Genomic DNA, 19,719 nt, shown 5'->3' on the forward strand with positions numbered 1-19,719 from the left:
CGCCAGGCCAATCGGCCTCTGGGCTCGACGTGACCATATCGGCCGGCGACGGGACCGCACATCCGCAAATCAGACCCAAGCAGTTACAATACATACACAACCCGTACAGAGCAAAATCTACTGATCCCCATGACTGACTCCTCTACGTAGTAAGCGGGAGAATCGCGTCAGAAAGCCAAATGATCGATCTTCCTTCGTATCCTTTCGTAAGCCCACTGACCCTCGCTCCCATCGTATACCTGCATCTGAGCGTTTCCACCCGAAATCGACGATCAACCCTATGCCTCGGTATCGCCAGTCGACATGATTCGGCGGTATCTCGTCGTCGATGGTCCGAGGATCCTGGTCGTCATTCGATGTCAAAAGGGATCCGGGATCAGTTTCGTTGAAAGGGTAGGTTGGTTGATATCCTGCCAGATGGGGATCTTGTACCCGGCCAGAGTTCACACTGAGCCATGTTCGGTCCGGCAGAGGTGCAGATGAAGAAAGGCTTGAGAGGGCAGGCGGTATTGGAGAGTCGACGAATGGTGATGAAGGGGAGGTTGCAAGGAAGAGGATAGAGTACTGTCATTGGCGATCAGCGACATTGTTCGAAAGATATTCAATAGAGATCACTGGGACGCCAGGTCACGTCTAAGCGCGTTGACTCACCAAGACCAGACAGTAGCTGCAAGGTCTCTCCCTCCAAAAGACAGCACCTACGAAGAGAGCCAGGAAAAGCGGGGATGCAGCAGGAACAGGGAGCATTATAGAGTAGATGAGAAGATGCCTCAAGCACATCATCTTGAAGGGATCTTCTCGCTTGCTCTGTCACCGCAAGGTCGTTAACGTTGATGTGATCGTCCAATGTTGCGTCTGCAACCCAACCGCGGCTGAAGGAATTGGAGACACACCTGGGAAATTTTGTGGCGAGTGGCGGAACTTCTGTGAGGCAATACCTGGCTACTTTAACTCACTGTCGGCGACACCTGCTACGACATTCGCCCTATGCATCGTAACAGGACATCCTGTGCCGAAAAGTCTTCTGGCTCCAGTGATTCCGAGTGTTGACCTCCTTCTCAAGAGGTGATGCTCGGTTGCTTTTTGACAAACGACCATATAAATGCCAGCCACCGTTACCAAGTGACAGGGGTCGGACGGAGGGACCAGGTCACAGGCAAACCGAATCCGCGGCCCCCAAGGGCTTCGGAGGTTAAGATCTCAGATCGCGGCTCACATTTCTGGCTGGCTATCGGATTCTCTTCTTGAATGGCTCAGGCCTCGCAGCCGTTTCCACTCGGACATTGTGCTGCCTGGGAGTGGCCTCTAGGTAGCAAGCCCCAGATTAAAAGGCATGTCTTTGAGATTCATCCTCAAATCGGTATCGTGTACAAGTTAGCGACACTCGCATGTCTCCGCTGCACCCTATCCCACTTGCCCACTCATGGACCCGTTCAGTCACCCCCAGGCGTCGTCTTCTCATGGCAGCACCGGGCTGGACAAACGGCGACTTTGCTTACAAACCACAAATTCGTCTGGTTCCCACCGTCCGATTCCGCCACCAATCAGACAGTGTCAACCTTCATCGATCAGCTCATGATAGCGTGATCTGCTAGTGAGCTTCCTACAACGCTTCAACTGACCGCGAAAGCCCCGGCCGAATGCACAGGACAAGCTACGGATCCACTGCATACGCCTGGCAAGCTGAGTCACATCGAAGGGGCGGGATCCGCCGTCCACCAGGACGTAGTACGGACTCCATGACCATCCACGTACTCTGGTGTCAGATCCTCCATGTCACTTTGGGCGCGCGCACCGATGAAACCCAAGGCCTTGAGGAACGTCACGGACTCACGCCACTCTCAGTCTTCGGTCAATGCATCTCCGAGTTCATTCAACCTCACGCTCCCCCGAAAATCCTCCGCAATTGTCTCGAAATCGCACCTAGCGTCTTTTTGCAGACTCGCATTATTAGTCGACATTGTCAAGCTGTTTCTTACGATTAACTGACTCATGATCCCTGAGTGATCACACTCTATCTTTCCTCCGCGGGACACATGTGGATCTAGCTAGACCAGGGCCGCATTCGTGCCGATGCCTAACGAGCATTTGTGTTACTGAATTCATAGAAGGAGTAGCCGCCCTCGGTTTGGGCGATCCACTCTGCATGGCCAACTCTCCTGAGAATCTGTATCTGTGTCTATCTGACATCTGACCTCTCTATCTCCCGAACATACCCCGCGTTGGCTGATCTGTCGGGTAGAATATCAGTTTCAGAGCTTGGTCGCCAAACACATATAAGGGATAACGAGGGCTCTGAACCCCTCATCCACCTCATCTGCTTCGCGAGTCTTTCCCTATCACAAGCACTATTCACTGAGAATGAAGTCCATCGCCTCTCTTCTCTGTCTCTTACCGGTCTTCCTTGCCTTCCCGACTCCGTGTTCCGCATCTCAAGAGGTTGAAGTCATTAACCTGCACAAGCGCACTGGAGGTGAGGGTCACATCTTGACTAATAGGCTGACGAAGCAGACTACGTGCAGAACTACAACGGTGGGGTTGCCGACTTTCAGTACAACCAATATGACGGCACATTCTCGTGCGGATGGAACACGGACACCGACTTTGTAGTGGGCTTGGGATGGTCCACGGGCACCGGAAGAGCGATCACTTACAGTGGTTCTTACAATCCTGGAAACAGTGGATCATACCTGTCCATCTACGGTTGGACCGGCTCTGGATCCCTCAGTGGTGAGTGTCCATTGTACTGTACGTATGGCGGCCGACCTGAGGTCCATCATTCAGAATATTACGTCGTTGAGGACTATGGCAGCGTGAGTGCATGATGTCCTCGGGCTCGGCTGATCAGTGAAGTTCAATCCTTGCACCGGCTCCGGTGTGACACAACTCGGCACCCTCTACAGTGACGGAGCAAACTATCAAGTCTGCACTCATACACAATACAATCAACCCTCGATCGTGGGAACGACTACGTTCCCTCAATACTTCTCCGTCCGAGAGGGCAAGCGAACTTCTGGGACAGTCACTATGCAGAACCACTTCAACTATTGGGCTCAACATGGGTTTCCCAACCGCAACTTCAACTACCAAGTCTTGGCCGTCGAAGCCTTTTCGGGGTCAGGAAATGCCAATATGAAGTTGATTTCTGGCTGAGCTTGTCTCACCACCCCCTGTCTTGAGGAAGTGAGTTACACGCGCATGGAATGGAAGATTAGGTGGTGCATGATCGATGAGAGGAAAACCATTTTGGAAGACAATGGCATGCACGCTCCAATTGAGTGCTGCAGACTGCATAGGCGCTCTTCGTTCCGGTACCCGCTCCAGATTTTGGGACGCGTCTCCACCCCATCCGCGTTTTCGATTTGATGCCTGTTGCTTACCTGACTGAATTGAGATCTGAGGATTTTAACGACATTGCATGCGCGCATTGCTCAATACACACATGACCTTACAAGGCTTGTTGTTCCTAGATCTGACAGAGGTGAGTCAGCCCCACCTCGGACAGTGGCGTCTCTACGCCACCCCCAATGGAATGAAACAACACCTCTGTTTACATTCCTCAGACGCAAATATTCAGAGCGGTTGCACACGTCCATACATGGCAACTCGATACATGGTATAATACTTGACAAGAACGGGGCACCAATTGTCCATTTGCATTGATTATACACGATCCCCAGGAGCAAGAGGAATGAATAGAAAAATGTCCGGTGTCATTAGGAAGAGCAGGAAATCCTTTGTCCGTTCGTTTCCGCGGACCATTTTGGTTTTGGAGATGACCAGTCCCTTACAAGGACCACTGTTGTTGTGGGTCGGGCTCGGAGCAGGTCCAGGTCTGGATCATGGTATTGCCTTGATTGTTGACATCAAGACATTGGTCTGCATATGCGTTAGCTTTTGCTATGTTTCTATCTCGTTAAAGATCGACTCACTGTTGGCAGTTGAGATGAGGTTGCCGTTGAAGTTCCAGACCTGTTGCGAGAGTCCGAAGTAACATTGCCAAATCTTCATCTGAGTCCCATCGGCAGGGTTGGATCCGGCATCCAAACAGTAGTTGGTTCCGGCCAGCTGGATGGCACCACCGTCAAACGCGTAGAACATTTGATTGGCAGCTTTGGTGCAAGGAGCGAGGTTGACGGGAGTGCCGTTGGCGAAGGATCCTTGAACGGTGGCGCACATGCCAGTGTTACCATTCCATGAGATGGTGGTGGAGGGTCCGGTAGGTCCGCTCGAAGCGGATGCAGAAGGAGCGGCGGATGAAGTGCTGCTCGGGGCCATGCTGCTGGTGGAAGCCGCCATGCTCGTAGATGTGGCAGGTTGGTCAACGTACCAGACTGTCGTCATGATGATCAGCGTCGTCACGGACCAAACTAGATGGTGACTCACTCTGGTTGGTGTCTCCAGTGGTGCATTGGTAGGTCTGAGGACCGTTGTCACCTTCGTCGAGACACATGGTTCCTCCAGTGATGGCAATTCGGTTGTCAGGAGTGAGGTACCAACTAGAGACCTCGGTCAGAAATCGCTTCCGTCATCGCCGGGACTCTCACTCACGTCTGTTGGGTCAGACCAGGGTAAGATTGCCAGACCTTTGCAGGTACAAAGTTATGAGGGTTCTCACCGGCATCAAGGGCGAAATTTGTGCCGTGAACGAGGACAGATCCAGAACCAGGGTTGATGTCCCAGAGAGTGGCTGTGGAACAGTCACCAACCCAGACGGGAGATCCGTTCTGGATGGTGACTCCAGCCTGAAGGTTCAAACAGGTACCAGTTCGGTAAGATCGGATGGTGACTCCAGAGTATCGTTTCTGGATGGGAGTCGCAAAGGCCGAGCTGGCAAGCAAGGCGAAAAGGGCAGCAGTGGCAGAGGCGTGCATTTTGGGTTGAGGTTGTTGTTTGATTTTGTGGGTTTTGGAGATGGAGTGAAGACGAGACAAGGCAGATGGTATAAAGGAAGTGGGAGAGGGAAGAAACGAGGCTGAGTCTTTACAACAGTCGAGTTTTATAGATGTCTGCAGCGGACTGCGAGGTGGGCCGTGTGATCTGGCTGGAAAGGAGGGGCGCAAAAGCAGGTTAAAACATCATAGAGCGGTCAGTGGCGGGTGGCCATGCGTCAGAGGGAGACGAACAAGAGCAGATGGTCCGGGTGACCCGTAGGACCCGAGGGACAGGCACAAAGGCCGTAGAGGAGTGCGGGGAAGAAGCCAGCCCATTCCACGGTCAGGCGGAAGATCGTTTTTCTAAATTTGTAAACAAAAAACGGAGGTGTCTATTCGGATGACATTTCGAGGTTTGGACAAATTACTGAATCCAGAAGTTTACCGTTCATGCTAGTCTACGGTTTGCTCTCGTCCATCGGGGATATGTATCGACGAACTCTAGGTCTTGGTCCTCCTCACCCAATGGTTTGTTCGGCATACCAAGGGGGAAGCAGAAAAAGGAGGCAAAACACAGCCATGTTGTTATTGTTGAACGCCACATTAACAGTTGCCACACACGGAGAGAGATTTCTGAGGTGGGGTCGCCGACAGGACTTGATATGACTCATCCAGAGTGAGATTTTTGAGAATGGGGGAGCTTCAATCCAACCACGTTCCACGAGGTACCAAGGAATTTGACATTCCTCGTCGCGCATACAGCGCCAAGCGGATTCCATCCCAAGTACTAAAAGGAGGGGGCGAAGAGGGGGAGGGGGGGGGTAGGCGACATGACCGGTGGCCGGATCTTGCCTTCTGCCTTGTCGCTGCCGGGACTTTTATTGTGGATGACATCAGGCGAGACCTCGAGCTACGATTCAGGCCAGACTTGAGAAAGTCAAGCCAATACAAGGAGCGCTCCCTGAGAGCGAATGTTATGAGTTCGGACGAGGTATGAGCCATGCACTCTGTGCAGAGAACTCTACGAATTGCGCCTGCGAGGACCTCTCCCTCAGCTCTCTCCCCCGTCTTAATTGTCCTAGACTCGCATCCTCGCCCTGGTCCGTCTTACAGTTTGACTTCCTCATTCCTTTCCGGTGGAATTATGTACAAGAGCCCCGAAAGAGGCTGGTCAGCTTGACTTTGTCGCCGAGGTGCAGTATGATAGATCTCGCCGCATCTCCGAAATGTATGGTGTCACGACATGCTCTATGGATGGTCTACCCCACTTGACAAGCCTCACAATCACTGAATGCAATATGATCGATCGTCTTTGCCCTCAGCCCGCCAGTACTGTACGTATTCCCGATTCAGCGGCGATTGCCGATAATGGCGCGCAAAGAATCAATGTCTTTCATTGCTTTTATTGTATGGCCTTGTGTCGCATGGGTTGGGTCTCAATCTTGGCGCGATGGAGGAGGATGACGACTGGCTCAATGATGAGTCCGGGCAGTCGTATAGACATCAAGGTGGTGCCGCGGACCCACTGGTCGATGCAGAGTGGAACCGGCTGGCGACACGGTATAGCGATGTGAGTTTGACCAGGGGGCCAGTCATGGATTGCTGACGTTTCTCTTTGCAGGCTGGCTACAGGGAAGGAATAACCGATGGAAAGCTTGCGACACTCCAACAAGGCTTCGATCAGGGTTTCAACAGCTCTGTTCTTGCTTCTAGGCGTCTTGGTCAATTGAGAGGAAGAGCGAATGGTCTCCTGTCGTTCCTTCTCAAAACAGACATACCCGCTCAAAATGGCTCCTCTTCCGCGGATCCGGCTCGAGTCGACCTGACGATTTCGAACGTGCGAGAGTTCGTACGACTACTAGGAAACGTCAAGAGGGATGATATCCTCCCTTTAGATACGGAAAGGCTGGAGCACGAACGGAACGAGCATCCAGACCAGGATCATGCTTTCGAGTTTGAGCGAAACGATAAGCGTGATATGGAGGGACTGGAAGATGCTATGAGGGCCGTCTCGTCTGGCGGGGACATAGTCGGCCCAAGACCCGAGACGCGGAAGGAGAACACAGACTCGGCGAGAGATGCGTCCTCACTGGATGCCCTCGAAAGGCAACTGATTCAGCTGGAAGCCGCCATCATCGGCGACCATCAGATTTGAACTTTATGGCGGGTTTGCCTAGCCGTGATCGTCCTGAGATCCCTCAACGCGCTTCAAGTCGCCTAGCGGCAGCTGCTACCTCAAGATCGCGAGATACCTCTCATGATGGCTTGCAAAGCTACACCGGAGGGGCCGGACGCATTTCGAAGCCGACCCCCGGTTCTACGCTCAGCGCATTCGCGTCTCGCTCTGGAATGTACGAAGTGTCCATGCATATCAAGCTCATTAAAATTGTCCATGGCGTGAATGTGTTATATGCTACAGCAGGCTTCCGTCAAGCGCTTGAGGACCGCCTCAGAGTCCTGCTCTTCCGATAAGTCCCCGCTTGCGTCCGCCAAATGCCTCATCTATACCGGTTCCGCGACACACCATGATCAACATGGATTGACGCTGGTCTCACAGTCTTGTCTCAAACCTCAAACTTCTCCTCTGGTGACTCGTCGACAACGCCGAGTTTCGTCCTCCAGTTCTGCTTGCTCCCTCTCCTGCTTGCACCTCCGGATCGAGGTGGTGATAAGGTTCCAGATTCAGATATGACACGGGAAGATGAGTCGTGAATGACGGCGATGTATTGCGGCTTGCCATTCTCGAAACTGGGGTAAAAGATGGGTGAGCAAGCGTTGAAGGAGGCACGCTGAGATGGATAGAGCGAGGGAGGAGTGCATGGAAGTGGTGAGAGTCGTCCCTTCTCGATGGCTGAGGGCGAATAGAACGGCAGGTGGGGAGATGAACGAGGGAATCTGTCGTCGACATGTCAGCAAGGCACGCTCAGTGGACTGAAGAACTCACGACCACTGCAGCATGGCTAGCAGAGCCACAAACCCAATGACCAGGAATGGTAGTGGGACCTTGCAAGCGGGATAAGCGACGATATCAAATCGATTACACGTTGTGCTCACCTCATCCAATGCCGCCAGTATCAAGTATCCGACGGCTCTCATAGCTGGCGGGAGCTCACTGGCTGTCCACTCTGAAATGGCCGAGATCATAATGTCTGAAGTTGACCCGGGGACGGAGAGGAAGGTCAGAGTCGAAAGAGCGTCTTGAGCTGAGAGGTCTATGTAAATAGGAAAGGATAAGGGATGATCAGGGTTGGAACAATAACGATCCACGAGGGACTAGCGTTGGACTCCTTGAATCTGGACCTTTAAAGGATGTATGAGATGATGATGTCAAAATAAGGGGGCGGTTCTCTGATGGAGCTGATTGATTGATTGGTTTTGAGCTGTAGAGGGGCAGAACGAGGTAAGTAAGCGATACAAGCGAGGCGGTGAGGACAGAATTGGATGACCAAAGATGAGGATGGCCGATCTCCCATTGAAAGGTGTGCAACACACTCACTCTATGTGGTTGAGCAGAGTTCCGTTTGTGTTCAACTCCGACCTCTAATGTCGAAACGTGGATCCAAGGATGAAAGTCTGTCTTAATGTCCAGTGAAGAGCTAGCTATGAGAGGATCTTCCGAGTCTATGCACTTTGTGCCGCTGCCTTTTGCCTTCAGAAATGTGTGCGTCCCTTCCACGACGGAGGAGGAAGAGTCGATTATGAACGCGCTATGTCGATCCGCCTTGGGTCCACAAATTAAGATCACTATGCGGGATACGAATGTGATGGACGAGGATGAGAAGGAGTCTGGAGCTGATCTGTATGGGATGGAATGGATGATTGATTCTTCCGCAACCTTGAAGGCTGGACAGACCACGATGGCCCACTTCATTATCATCATTATTCTTAGACACCCGCAGAAAATGGGGGCAATCGTTCAGATGGTCCTCCCACCCTGCTCCTGGACCAGTCTGCCGCCCCTTCCCCTCCATGAAGCTTCATCCGAGACGAGACACAGCCGAGCCGATAGATAGATTTGAGGGGGGGAGCGAGCGAGCGAGCGGCGGAGCAGGCAGTGCTTCATGATCCTCTTTTGCCCTGGCCCCATTCCACACTCACTCGCCCCCCCCCCCCCCTCGAAATGCGGAAAGGGTCTTTTAATAAAAGTGTAAAAGAAAAACCCCTTTCGCATCGATCCGCTGAGGCGATACCCGCACTCAAAATATCATCTTTTGCTCCTTGATTCCTTGCCTACACCGCGTTCCAAGGACCCAGCTGTCTCTCCTCTTCGCGATTACAGGATTTATGCCAGACCACGCCACACTCTTTGAGATCTCCCACTGGATCTATGCATGAACATACCAACACCGCTTCCCTGGCTTTGTCCGAGACAGGATCCCACCGAGAAAAAGTCTGCCATCCCGGCGATGACATAGTGTGGCGTTGAGTGGCGAGAAAAGGAATACACTGACGTAGGCACTGGCTGGGGTTGTACAGGTCAGTTTCACACGACGAGGCCCTACTTTTCAGATGTGTCATCATACATGCCTGGTTCCCATCTGTCTATGACTCGAGTAAGGACTGCCCACCGATCATGCGCAACAGCTCGATGTAGCCTTTCTCAAACCCTTTGTTGAACTCCCTCTCCGAGAATCGCTGTTCAGCAGCTGCTCGAGCAGCACGACGAATCTTGCCTTGTTGAGTGGTGGAGAGAGAAAGAGCTTCGTGGATCTGGGACGCAAACTCGTCCGCTGTCTTTGCGTGGAAACCTGATCAATATTCCTTAAGCGAGGCCATTTTCCCATGCACCCGTCTTACCTGTCCGTTGACCGTTGAAAGGCACTACAATGTCCAACAACGGACCAGCAGAAGCATGAACGATCGGGATCAGACCTGCTGCCTGGAAGCGACGGATCAGCGCCATTCCCCATGACAAAGCCTCACCATGAATTCAACCACATTGATCCCGAAATGCTCGTCTTGCATCGTGTTCAACCCTATGCTAGCCTCTCCTAAACGACGTACGATCTCCGGGTACGGCGCGTTGAGAAGGAAAGTGACATTGGCCTGAATGATCAGTTGGGAGCAGGGTGACCACTCACGTCTACAGCAAGTGTTCGAGCGAGATCTTTCAATTGGTCTACTCTCGCTTCATCAGCTGGATGTCGCGCTCCTCCCGCCAATGTGAGAGTGACGCGTTGGTCTCCATCGCGGTGCTCTGGATGGCTTTCGAACAGCTTTGCGAGAGCCTGGATCTGCTTGGCGTGGTCTTTTTCTGGCCTGTTTGCGTCCAGTCAGCTACCAGGGCGAAGGACAGGGACGAACCTGAACTGAGCCAAAGAGAACAGCTCGCGCTTGCGGTGATCCAATCGGCCGAGGGAACTGAGAGCAGTGGTATCGCACGGAGGATACACAGTCTTGACGCCAGTGGGCTTGTCGCCATGGATGGCGATCGCCTTGTCGTCCATGAGAAGTAATGAACTCAACCAGCCTCGTCGAGCCTCGGAAACGAGAGAGGTGATGTGAGCCGAAGTCCAGGATGAGTTGGCCATGGTGTACTGGGAGAACAAGAGGGCAGTTGCGTAAAGTGAGGTGAGGATATGGTAGTATCTGATGCCATATAGTCAGGGACGACTACAACCGTGATACGTCGTTGACTCACATTAGCTTAATTTGAGTCTTGTACCATGATCCCGATGCCCCGGCATTTTCGATCCCGAACGAGCGTTCGCGAACCCGCTTGACCATGTCAGAGCTGACGGTAGGGTAATGTACGTATGCTCCAATGGCGATCTCTGAACCGCAGATGAATCGAACGAAAGGCCACGTAAAGGCGTAACCCATTGAGTCTAAGCGGACAGGTCAGTATACGCGTACGAGGCATTGATCGACGGACCGAGAAATATGTCGCCCCACAATCCATGGGGACCGCAAAGTCCCTGCCAAGCTAGGCAGATACTACCGAATGATTGCCCGAGAAGCGTGAAACGTTTCCAGTATGAATCGTCGACAAGGTGACGAGATGGAAGCGGGATGAATTGTAGGTACTGCGGGTGGAGCTTGATTGAGAAGCGGTCCTGAAGACAGTGGTTCAGGACAGAGGTGCAGGCATCGGCACTCACGTCAATCTTCGCCAAAATGGCCTCCTTTGACGCGGCTGGGTAATCACCCGTGTACACCAGCACTACCGTCTCCTTGTGTAGCCTCTGCAAGTGCATGATAGCGGTCCATAAGACTCGTTCTCCACCGCCTCCAGAGTTACTGTCAAGTGTGTCAATGAGCGGTGCGACACTCCCCGACAAGATCTGGCTCACCAATACGGATGCCAAAAGCCTATGATCGTCTGCTTTCCAATCTTTCGTGGAGGGCTATTGGCTGTACCTGGGACGATCACGTTTTCTTCCAGGCCCATCTTGGCTAGGAGTTCGGCTCGGCGTCTCGTGTTGCGTGTCCTGACTCTTGACAGGCCGAACATGGTCACTCCAACTAGAGCGAGCAGAACGATGGGCAGGGTGCTGAGAATCAAGGTCCAGCTGATACCTGCGTAAGAGATTATACCGAGAGTCGCGGCGGCTCCTGCCAGTATGGCTTTGAGGAGGATGGAAGTAGTTGAGCCAGTCGTCAACGCCCACACGAGCAGGACGACAAAAACCCACACGACATCAAAAGAGATTGATGCCTGAGCGGGATGTGAAAGCATCTTGCTGCATAGTGACCGAAAGTTCGACCCGCTGTGAGGTATAGAGGCGAGGAGCTGCCTGGTGTTGAGCTGGTGAATGACGCTGGCCAGGAGAGCGAGCTCGATATAGACCATCCTGGATCCTGAGGGTCTGCCGGATCCCTTCTTCGACGGCAAGTCGAGTCGTGGTGACGACGCGAACGGAGCGAGGAGTAAGAGATGCAGGGTAACGAGGACAGGCATGAACTGTTTGGTGTCAATCGTCTTTGGCAGGCACAATATGCAGACCATTGCCATGACGAGCGGCAGCAAGAGTTGCAGGTGATAGCTGGGTCGTATGACATATGTTGGCGGGTGTAAGACCAAAGCAGTGAGAAATAGAGAGGTCGATACGGAGATGGCCACGAGTTGACCCAGAACCATGTACGCCCACCTGTACTTAATTCCTCGGCGAGAGCCTGAGAGTGATGAGCTTCATCACGTGGGAAGAAGTTCTCCGCTTGGCTCACTCTCGAACCATATGACGGCTGTGTAGACCACTGTCCAAGTACATATCCAGCTGCTCCACCACCAAGCAGTCGAATCCTTGGTGACGATGCTCCAGGCTTGTTCAAACAATGCTGTGTCGACCAGCCATGAGCCGACGCTTGCTCCTGGATGCGTTCGACAATATGTCTCGAAGGACCACTGAGATACCGTGAGCAGACGGCTCTGGGCCCTTGACAACGGTAGAAATCATCTCACCCTCATGAAATCAATCATGACTGCCGGATGGTCAGCTCCGTAGCACTGTCGACCACGTTGAATCAGCTCACAGTACCAAGTACATCCTAAGGCCGCTATAGCCATTCTCAAATAGAGGAACGGCAGACCCTCTAGTAATTGACTCGGCCGAACATCCCTCAGTATAGACTTTCCAACGTAGATCGCACTGAGGAGGATGATACCAAAGTATGAGCCAAAAACGAGGTAGGCAATCAGCTCGTCAAAAGGCATTCTTCCGCAGAAGATGACTGTAGTCACAGTCAAAGGGGACCTCAGACGCTGTATATCGCGTCGGCTTGGAAGCCTCCCAGATGATAGCTCCGTATCGCTATACGCCTGCATCTTCAGAGCGCTTCAACGATGCAATGTCCGAGTCCACGTGGCTTTGACTGTTTTTTCTTTTCGGACGTTTCAAGATTCTGGCCACTCTGTTGAGATCATTCAATTGATCCTCTTCGTCGGAACCACTGTTGACTCGAACTCGCAAGAGGTATCTGCAAGATGGGACACAATTCAGATAAGATGTATGTGACTCACTCGGAGCACGCTTCGGGGAGTCACACGGCCTCGTCTACCGGAAAGCGAATGGAATCTGGAAAGTCGGAATTCCAGAGACTGCCATTGTGAGTGGATAGCATAGCCTCGCGTCATGTACAGCGCCAAGGGGGGTAGAGGGGGGGGGGGGGAGGCAAAGTCGTTCTGCTATAGGATACGACGAGTATGGAAGCTGACGTTGTACAGCGACTGCTGCGCTCTATCTCTGCAGCCATTCAAAAATCCAGTCGCCGTCATTGCCGATACTGGACCCGATGAAACACCTCGCGCAGATCTGTTCGACCTCTTGAACATTGTTCCATATGTTCGTAAATTCAAGTCGAGTGAGCTGCATCTTTCTGTCATCTTTGGATGAATCGGCTGACTCGCCGCTCGCTCAGATCCGGTATCTGGAAAGCCATTGGAAACCACTCAGTTGATCAAGCTGAACTTTTTCAAGGTTAGTACCTAGCACGGACGACGCCCCCCTGTCACCTGAGGATCCTGATCGGCTCTCTTAGAACTCTGAAGGAAACTACCACGATCCCATCACTTACAAAGTCTTTTCTCCGCATATACATATTGTGTTCCTCAAAACCACCGGCAACGTCTTCGACATGGCCTCTCTGCAATTATTAGCGATCAAGCCAAAGACGTGGAGGGACCTGGTCAATGACGAGCCCTTCAAGAGAGAGGACATCATCACCATTCAGGTGGGTCACTCTACTGACACTATATGATTAGCTGATTGACCTGATAGGACCCGTCTAATTTGGCATCGAGGGATTTGAGAGAGTACGACTATGTTAAGAAGGATCTCAAGGTCAACGGTGAGATTGATTACCGATCCCCTGCCTCCTCTGATGCCTTCTAAAGACGATGACATGGCTGGCGACCCGCTCAAGGGTATCAACGTTGAGGCCGCTGGCGGTGCAGGAAAGGTTTTGAGGATGATTGCGGAGCAGGTATGTCGTGCTTCGCTCCATCCATGAAGTATCTCACGCACAGCATAGACTCGTGCGGAGCAAGAACCTACCCCGATAGCTTCGTCGAGCAGCCCCAAACCAAATGCCGCGGAGAAGGAAGGCATCGTCGCGAAACGCAAGATTGAGCGACTAGCTTGTGAGATTGTCGTCTTGCATCCTTCGTTCCCACTGACAAGTTCAGATAATGCCTCAAATTACTCGACTGGCAAGGCGGCCGCTTCGTTTACCTCGACGTCCATGACACCAGAGACAAAGAGCGAGCGGGCCATGTTCGACGAAGAGGAATGTGCGTGGTCCTGTCGTTGGCCGTGCTAACATTGCAGTCATGTTTGAAGAAATGAAGAAACCTACAAAGGAAAAGGAGAGACTCAAATGCAAAGCCTACGCCACTATCATGACCAATTACGGTGGACTCAACGTGGAGTTGCACGGAGATCGTGCTCCCAAGACTGTGTACAACTTTGTCCAGCTAGCCAAGCAGGGCAAGTACGATAACGTCATCTTTCACAGGTTGATCCCGGGATTCATGGTGAGCCGAATGCGTCGTTAAGGGGGAAGATTCTGAGAATGTCCAGGTACAAGGTGGAGATCCTACTGGAACTGGGAGAGGCGGTAAATCGTTCTGGGGGGAGCCATTCAGGGACGAATTCAGTGAGAAAGGAGCCTACAAGCATGGATCTCGGGGGGTCTTGGTGAGTCACATGCTGCTTTTCTCAGCAATTGACGCCACGTCGCAGTCCATGGCCAACAGCGGTCCTCGATCCAACACATCTCAATTCTTCATCACGTTCCGACCGACACCTCATCTCGATGGCAAACATACGGTATTTGGCAAGCTAGTCGGCGGTGAAAAGGTCTTGAATACGATTGAAAAGATCAAGGTACGACCAAATTCCGATAGACCCACAAAGGACGTGATCATTACCGGCGTTCAAGTCCTAACGGACCCTTTCGAAGCGTATCAAGAACGACTTCAGGCCCGTTTAGCGAGGCAGGATCAGAGTGATGAGGCGCTGAAGCGGCGTGCAGAAGCAGCGGCGGAGCGAGAAAAGGATAGAACGACGTGGTTAGGAACAAATTTGGGGGAAAAGGGGGAAACAAGATACGCGAAAGAGGAGCGGAAACGGAAAGAGAGAGATGACGAAGGGGCAGTTGGCAGATACCTCCAGGCTGGGAACGGAGTAGGATCACAAGTGCAGCAGCCGCCGCCTAAAGCTCCTCCGCAAACGTTGGAATTTGGAGTGGAGAAGAAAAAGCAGAAATCTGGAGGGTTTGGAGATTTCTCTGGGTGGTGATGACCGTTGTTTCTTTGCATGTTGTACATGGTGTATCGTATCTCGCGAGGGTTATACATGCCCTAGCAACTGTCACGCGCTCCCTACATGTCCCCTTGGAACACTCCCGCAGGAAGATCGAACCAACTATGGAGATCGCCTAGTAAAGGCTGCACTGCCCATGCTGGGAGATGAGAAAGGTTGACATCAGGAGGTGAGACATGAGGCGTAGCATCGGTATTTCCTGCGCCGGCTACGGCGGAATAGGCCGTCCGACGGAGATCCAAGAGGACGTGGATCGCATCGGGAAGGTTTGGGTGTTCGCCACTTGCGGATTGGAGCCACTTCTTCTTGGCTCGTTCCAGGAGCTTGACATATCCGTCTTGGCGAGCGAATGTCAGCGGCGAGGCTCGTTCTGGGAAATTCTGGTCATGCTCACTCGCGAGGGCCCAAAACTGCGATTGTTCTTTCAGTGCAGCGACAATGCCATCGAAATTCGCATCTGGCTGGTTATGATGACTCAGAAAGGCATGCACTGTGGCGGTCTCAGTCGGGGCTCCCTCCGGCTCGCCAGTACTCGACTCACCGAACAAGACTCTCGCCGCGACCCAACATGACCAGATGAACAGTGGCGTACTTGCACTCATCCATCCAATCTCTCTGGCCTTGACTGTCAAGGCAGCCACTGCATGTGCCGATGTGAGGCAATGCGAGGTGAACGGCTCGACGGGATCGCCATTCGAGAGGGCAGGAAAAGCGTAATATGCGTTGACTTTGAGCAGGGTGCTGGAGAAAAAAGGGTCAATGAGTCTTCACGAGGTGAACCAGTCGGACTCACGCATGAAAGATCGCTTGCTGGTGAGTAGCGAACGCTCAGTCTCTTGGGTCTCTGCACAGGAAGATCACTCACGACCATCAAGGACAAACCATTCTGTCTACCGTCTTTCAACGGGAGGTGCGCAAACCAACGTCTTGCAGCCGAGTTGAGGGTGACACTGGCATCACGTCGCCGGTCTACTGCTCTCGCATCGCTTGGATCGAGTACCTGAGACTGCAATGTGTGTGCTCGGCCGCATAGATCGAGCACTTCCACGAGGTAGCTGAATGGCGACAAGTTCTCTGGTGGTTGCGGGACAAGAAGATGAGGGATGGGACGGAACTGGGGGGTGACTATCCATTCCTGCGACCTAACATCAGGACTGAAAAAAAAAAAGTATCTTCTCGTTCGAGCTCACTGGTCTCGCCCAAAGCTCATCTGTACACGGCAATCGCCGAGTGATGTCAAAGTCTGGCAGGGCAAAATCCCAACCCGTCGATAGACAGGCGTATCGATCAAGGGCGAATATCAACCAAAATAGCCTTCGACGGCTTTCGTCCTCTCGCCAATCGGCGGCTGGGGGAATGATACTCGTCCGACTGAGACTTGGCGCAGGTGCACGACTCGGCGTAAAGCTCGAGGCTGTGAGGTCATCCTCCGATGTGAGACCCAAATGAACAGCCGACCGAGTCAGGAGAGCCAAGATTCCCCAAGACGAAGGACCTTGTTCTGATCCAATGAGATCCAGGGCTAATAATGCAAGTGCTTGGACAGAGGAAATCGAAGTCGATTCGATCGCGTGGGACAGGACGTGCTGTTTTGCAGCTCGTTTGTAATGCTCCTTCTTGCCTTCGAGGCGGGCATCGTGTGAGAGGCGCAGAGTGACTACGACAATGGCGTGGACAATGATGCTCCAAGGTTGTTGAAAGGCGACCGGCGTAGGGGATAAGATGGGCGCCCAAGGATGTATGTTAACCCAGAAAAGAGCCACAAGATCGTGCACAATGTCTGGAGGAGGCAAGATATTCGGATCATGAAAAGAGGTTGTGCTTAGTCCAGAGGGAGAAGCGCTGGGTCCGTTGAAAGCCGATGAGCTGCCGATAAGATCTAGGGGTAGAGGGACGGGTGTTGGAACAGACGGTGGGCCCATCTCAGGTAATGATCTCGACATGACTGGTGATGCGAGAGGATGAATAGAAGAATAGGATAGGATCTGGTTATTGACGGACATGGTCTGTGGATTGGGACCCGTCGTGGCGGAGAGAGGATGCAGTGTTGAGCCAGGTTGTTGAGAATACAACGAAGCGGCGTTCAACCTCATTTCTTGATCTGCCAGCCGGATTTCATGCTGCTCTAATCTAGATTCTAGTTGCTCTGGAAGGTAGAGAGAGCATGAGTTGACATGATCGACTGAGACTCACCTAATCGTTTCATCATGTCATTTCCGCTACCCGCTCTTAATCCTGGCTTGAGCTTGATGGGATAGTAGCATTCCTTGGGATTCCTAAGCGGGCGAAACGTTCAGCGAACTATCAACAGTTGGGTCAAAACGCTCACTTTGCACAGTTATCACAGGCTGGTTTCTTAGAATCGCATTCTACGCTCGGGCATTAGTGCGGGAGCAGGCGGTGGTGACTGACTGATCTTTCGAGCTCTACACGGAGCGCACGTCACGGCGAGCGGTCTGTCAAGGCATCAATCAGCCACTGATTAGAGTGCCCACTCACCTCCCTCCGGGACCTGTGTCTTCACCACCGTACAGGCTGAGCGAAGTATCTAGCGAATCCCTTCGAGATCTCTTGGTATTACTATTGAGCTTGGGGTTTGGAGAAAGCTCTGTCCTGGTAGAACCAGAAAATGACGCCCTTCCGTGTGTCGCATCTGTAGAGCTCTCCGGTTCCGCCGAGGGGTATTCCCAGGCATCTCGAGTATCGGAGTAGTCCAAGGAGTCTCTTCGGGATGGCATCGCACCGAGACCCGGGGGCGGGGAGGAAAGGTGAGTGTGAGGTGACTTCAGGGTGGCTTCGGAAAGAGGACCTTTTTCTCTCGCTGATGCAGCCTCTTGTGGCAGAGGCTCTTCCCTCCGGATTGCCCGGGCCGTACAGTTGTCTGATCAGAGCGTTGGATATCAGCGAGTCGAGGAAGAATAGGAAATGAGATGGTGAAAAGGCAGAATGATAGTCCGATGATTTTTCGACTCTCGGTAGTGTCTGCCATTTTCCTCTTGGCGTAGCGGTTATCAGATTACCATACAGAGGGACAACTACAAGAGGGTGGGTATTGTTGACAACTAAAGGTAATACACAAACATGATGCTCAAAGTCCGGCCTCACTCCCCGCTGCCCAGTCACTCTCCCCGCCCCAGCCCTCACTCTCACTAAGACTGACGACACTCATGGGTCCCCTTCGATGCTCAGTCGAGACGGAGACCAGTCCAACATCAAATGGGATAGGCATCTGCTGTTGAGGTGTCGGTTCATCGGAGATGGTGCTCAACCGAAGCCTGGCGGGCCTGGGACTGCCGCTCAGAGGTGAATACGTCTCGGCATCTTCGTAACCGCTCGTACTGGTCTCGGGTAAGCTGATCACATCCTCGTCCAGCGGCCGGGAGGGAGATGCCGAGCGTACATTAGCCCATTGAGCTGTTGTCGAGTCGAGACTGGTGATAGAATGTGACAAGTCATTCCGTGTGGTAGCGTGAGAAGGGTCCGTCGCGCCTCGTGGGTTGCAAGGCGATGCAGCATTGTGATGCGACGGCGATGGAGGCTGAGACTCGAAAGGGTCATTGGCGATGTCCTGCGTCTGACTCTCCAAGACAGGCGCACTAAACACCACCTCGCGTGTCGGCGATTCCAGCTGTATCAAGCACGGCACCTCTGGATCGCTCAACTTTCGCTTCGATACGGCCCGAGTGCGGCGATAGACATTCTCGTCGATGGCTGAAGGCTGCTGTTCCGCTGAATCGAGTTTCCCAGACTCTTGGAGCTCGTACGAGGATGGTCTGCCCCACGATTCAGACTCCTTGATCCGTAACGGGTCGTTTGACCGTTGTTCCCGCAGTTCATATTCTAGCGGAAGGTGTGAGGGATCCTCGGATCGGCTCGGATAAGATGGCACCAGCAAAGGATCGAGCTCGTGTGATTCATTCGATCGGGTCCTTCTTCGCCGAAGCTCGGAGCCTCTGTCTTTTCTCGCAGAGGACGACGCGGTGGTTGCAGCAGCAGTCCGACTCTGGGCGGGGACAGGAACGGCCTGGCGTTGTGAGGTTTGATGAGTCGCTAGGAAAGCTTCGATGAAGGGAGCGAGATGGGGATCGTAGACAAACTGAGGGGTCGGGTCAGCACCTTGAGGCCAGAAGATCGATGAGACCGCCCGAACTGACCTTTTTGAACGCATATCCACCTCCTATGACCGCCAGAGTGGTCCCGATGATGATCGGCACCGGATGAAGCGGCATCGTGTGATTTAAGAGTGGAAGTCTGGAGGGAAAGATCAGGCCGCCGTCGCCTGCTGCTCAAATGATTAGTGGCTCGATGTCTTCATTCCACGTCTCGTTGGGCGTTTGTCGCAGTCTTCAAAACGACGCTGACGGGTCGGGTGGCGACTACTGGATGACCCAGGGGGAATAGGCGGATATCCTCCTGGGACCTCCGCGCAGCGTCAAGATTAGGAGCAGATGGCAGAGATTGGGCAGAGTGCTGCTGTGGTCTAGTCGCCGCGAGGAAATGTGCAGACTTGTTCAAATTATACACGAACGAAATGAACCAGAGGGATGACCAGAGTCCTGCAGTAGGTTGAACTCGGCCCGCAA

At 52.9% G+C, this 19,719-nt stretch overlaps 10 protein-coding genes across 10 annotated transcripts; 3 read left to right on the plus strand and 7 right to left on the minus strand.

Moving 5' to 3' along the window:
* Positions 1 to 117: 117 nt before the first annotated feature.
* BD324DRAFT_648974 (hypothetical protein) lies at positions 118 to 747 on the minus strand (the record flags this gene model as incomplete). Its single annotated transcript, XM_022017912.1, has 2 exons — positions 118 to 564; positions 703 to 747. 2 exons carry the CDS (start codon positions 745 to 747, stop codon positions 118 to 120), a joined length of 492 nt encoding a protein of 163 aa, XP_021872727.1.
* Positions 748 to 2,361: 1,614 nt separating this feature from the next.
* BD324DRAFT_641226 (concanavalin A-like lectin/glucanase domain-containing protein) lies at positions 2,362 to 3,153 on the plus strand (the record flags this gene model as incomplete). The annotated part of the gene is made up of 4 exons (XM_022017409.1): positions 2,362 to 2,473; positions 2,512 to 2,730; positions 2,785 to 2,813; positions 2,854 to 3,153. 4 exons carry the CDS (start codon positions 2,362 to 2,364, stop codon positions 3,151 to 3,153), a joined length of 660 nt encoding a protein of 219 aa, XP_021872728.1.
* A 703-nt stretch (positions 3,154 to 3,856) lies between these two features.
* Positions 3,857 to 5,247, minus strand: BD324DRAFT_617610 (ricin B lectin domain-containing protein). The gene is made up of 3 exons (XM_022014938.1): positions 4,552 to 5,247; positions 4,387 to 4,499; positions 3,857 to 4,334 (listed from the first exon to the last, which is right to left on the minus strand). The coding sequence occupies exons 1-3, from the start codon at positions 4,872 to 4,874 to the stop codon at positions 3,901 to 3,903; spliced, it is 870 nt and encodes a 289-aa protein (XP_021872729.1). The 5' UTR covers positions 4,875 to 5,247; the 3' UTR covers positions 3,857 to 3,900.
* Positions 5,248 to 6,324: 1,077 nt separating this feature from the next.
* On the plus strand, positions 6,325 to 7,029 carry BD324DRAFT_577392 (hypothetical protein; the record flags this gene model as incomplete). The annotated part of the gene is made up of 2 exons (XM_022013254.1): positions 6,325 to 6,444; positions 6,496 to 7,029. 2 exons carry the CDS (start codon positions 6,325 to 6,327, stop codon positions 7,027 to 7,029), a joined length of 654 nt encoding a protein of 217 aa, XP_021872730.1.
* A 363-nt stretch (positions 7,030 to 7,392) lies between these two features.
* On the minus strand, positions 7,393 to 8,097 carry BD324DRAFT_294787 (hypothetical protein). The gene is made up of 3 exons (XM_022012404.1): positions 7,929 to 8,097; positions 7,819 to 7,877; positions 7,393 to 7,769 (listed from the first exon to the last, which is right to left on the minus strand). Exons 1-3 carry the CDS (start codon positions 8,016 to 8,018, stop codon positions 7,439 to 7,441), a joined length of 480 nt encoding a protein of 159 aa, XP_021872731.1. The 5' UTR covers positions 8,019 to 8,097; the 3' UTR covers positions 7,393 to 7,438.
* BD324DRAFT_294851 (hypothetical protein) lies at positions 7,861 to 8,983 on the minus strand. Its single transcript, XM_022012405.1, has one exon. It carries the CDS (start codon positions 8,752 to 8,754, stop codon positions 8,116 to 8,118), a length of 639 nt encoding a protein of 212 aa, XP_021872732.1. The 5' UTR covers positions 8,755 to 8,983; the 3' UTR covers positions 7,861 to 8,115.
* Positions 8,984 to 9,033: 50 nt separating this feature from the next.
* Positions 9,034 to 12,370, minus strand: BD324DRAFT_617618 (hypothetical protein). Its single transcript, XM_022014939.1, has 12 exons — positions 12,348 to 12,370; positions 12,277 to 12,296; positions 12,042 to 12,219; positions 11,168 to 11,990; positions 10,976 to 11,114; positions 10,750 to 10,930; positions 10,516 to 10,702; positions 10,179 to 10,463; positions 9,956 to 10,133; positions 9,798 to 9,920; positions 9,672 to 9,753; positions 9,034 to 9,622 (listed from the first exon to the last, which is right to left on the minus strand). Exons 2-12 carry the CDS (start codon positions 12,292 to 12,294, stop codon positions 9,417 to 9,419), a joined length of 2,400 nt encoding a protein of 799 aa, XP_021872733.1. The 5' UTR covers positions 12,295 to 12,296; positions 12,348 to 12,370; the 3' UTR covers positions 9,034 to 9,416.
* A 287-nt stretch (positions 12,371 to 12,657) lies between these two features.
* On the plus strand, positions 12,658 to 15,161 carry BD324DRAFT_617632 (hypothetical protein). The gene is made up of 11 exons (XM_022014940.1): positions 12,658 to 12,920; positions 13,039 to 13,175; positions 13,233 to 13,291; positions 13,353 to 13,544; positions 13,592 to 13,661; positions 13,708 to 13,796; positions 13,845 to 13,953; positions 13,999 to 14,103; positions 14,141 to 14,346; positions 14,393 to 14,509; positions 14,555 to 15,161. Exons 1-11 carry the CDS (start codon positions 12,799 to 12,801, stop codon positions 15,110 to 15,112), a joined length of 1,764 nt encoding a protein of 587 aa, XP_021872734.1. The 5' UTR covers positions 12,658 to 12,798; the 3' UTR covers positions 15,113 to 15,161.
* On the minus strand, positions 15,162 to 18,119 carry BD324DRAFT_617639 (fungal-specific transcription factor domain-domain-containing protein). The gene is made up of 10 exons (XM_022014941.1): positions 17,636 to 18,119; positions 17,549 to 17,592; positions 17,466 to 17,505; positions 17,330 to 17,412; positions 16,327 to 17,282; positions 16,002 to 16,271; positions 15,930 to 15,946; positions 15,678 to 15,877; positions 15,531 to 15,626; positions 15,162 to 15,473 (listed from the first exon to the last, which is right to left on the minus strand). Exons 1-10 carry the CDS (start codon positions 17,872 to 17,874, stop codon positions 15,196 to 15,198), a joined length of 2,223 nt encoding a protein of 740 aa, XP_021872735.1. The 5' UTR covers positions 17,875 to 18,119; the 3' UTR covers positions 15,162 to 15,195.
* Positions 18,120 to 19,693, minus strand: BD324DRAFT_617647 (hypothetical protein). The gene is made up of 2 exons (XM_022014942.1): positions 19,291 to 19,693; positions 18,120 to 19,232 (listed from the first exon to the last, which is right to left on the minus strand). The coding sequence occupies exons 1-2, from the start codon at positions 19,363 to 19,365 to the stop codon at positions 18,225 to 18,227; spliced, it is 1,083 nt and encodes a 360-aa protein (XP_021872736.1). The 5' UTR covers positions 19,366 to 19,693; the 3' UTR covers positions 18,120 to 18,224.
* Between the last annotated feature and the right edge of the window lie 26 nt (positions 19,694 to 19,719).

The sequence above is a fragment of the Kockovaella imperatae genome (assembly GCF_002102565.1).
Source record: "Kockovaella imperatae strain NRRL Y-17943 chromosome Unknown BD324scaffold_3, whole genome shotgun sequence".
NCBI classification, from domain to species: domain Eukaryota; kingdom Fungi; phylum Basidiomycota; class Tremellomycetes; order Tremellales; family Cuniculitremaceae; genus Kockovaella; species Kockovaella imperatae.

Coding starts and splice junctions, on each gene's coding strand:
- BD324DRAFT_617610 (XM_022014938.1), bottom strand. CDS start 4,874: ATGCACGCCTCTGCCACTGCTGCCCTTTTCGCCTTGCTTGCCAGCTCG. Junction 4,500..4,551: donor CCTGGTCTGACCCAACAGAC/GTGAGTGAGAGT, acceptor CGAGGTCTCTAG/TTGGTACCTCACTCCTGACA. Junction 4,335..4,386: donor CACTGGAGACACCAACCAGA/GTGAGTCACCAT, acceptor TCATGACGACAG/TCTGGTACGTTGACCAACCT.
- BD324DRAFT_294787 (XM_022012404.1), bottom strand. CDS start 8,018: ATGATCTCGGCCATTTCAGAGTGGACAGCCAGTGAGCTCCCGCCAGCT. Junction 7,878..7,928: donor TACTGGCGGCATTGGATGAG/GTGAGCACAACG, acceptor CCCGCTTGCAAG/GTCCCACTACCATTCCTGGT. Junction 7,770..7,818: donor CTAGCCATGCTGCAGTGGTC/GTGAGTTCTTCA, acceptor TGTCGACGACAG/ATTCCCTCGTTCATCTCCCC.
- BD324DRAFT_294851 (XM_022012405.1), bottom strand. CDS start 8,754: ATGATGATAATGAAGTGGGCCATCGTGGTCTGTCCAGCCTTCAAGGTT.
- BD324DRAFT_617618 (XM_022014939.1), bottom strand. Junction 9,754..9,797: donor TCAATGTGGTTGAATTCATG/GTGAGGCTTTGT, acceptor CGTCGCTTCCAG/GCAGCAGGTCTGATCCCGAT. Junction 9,623..9,671: donor TTTCAACGGTCAACGGACAG/GTAAGACGGGTG, acceptor AATATTGATCAG/GTTTCCACGCAAAGACAGCG.
- BD324DRAFT_617632 (XM_022014940.1), top strand. CDS start 12,799: ATGGGACACAATTCAGATAAGATGTATGTGACTCACTCGGAGCACGCT. Junction 13,545..13,591: donor AGGACATCATCACCATTCAG/GTGGGTCACTCT, acceptor TTGACCTGATAG/GACCCGTCTAATTTGGCATC. Junction 13,797..13,844: donor TGAGGATGATTGCGGAGCAG/GTATGTCGTGCT, acceptor CGCACAGCATAG/ACTCGTGCGGAGCAAGAACC.
- BD324DRAFT_617639 (XM_022014941.1), bottom strand. CDS start 17,874: ATGCCATCCCGAAGAGACTCCTTGGACTACTCCGATACTCGAGATGCC. Junction 17,283..17,329: donor TGACATGATGAAACGATTAG/GTGAGTCTCAGT, acceptor TCTACCTTCCAG/AGCAACTAGAATCTAGATTA. Junction 16,272..16,326: donor ATGAGCTTTGGGCGAGACCA/GTGAGCTCGAAC, acceptor GTTAGGTCGCAG/GAATGGATAGTCACCCCCCA.
- BD324DRAFT_617647 (XM_022014942.1), bottom strand. CDS start 19,365: ATGCCGCTTCATCCGGTGCCGATCATCATCGGGACCACTCTGGCGGTC. Junction 19,233..19,290: donor GTGGATATGCGTTCAAAAAG/GTCAGTTCGGGC, acceptor CCGACCCCTCAG/TTTGTCTACGATCCCCATCT.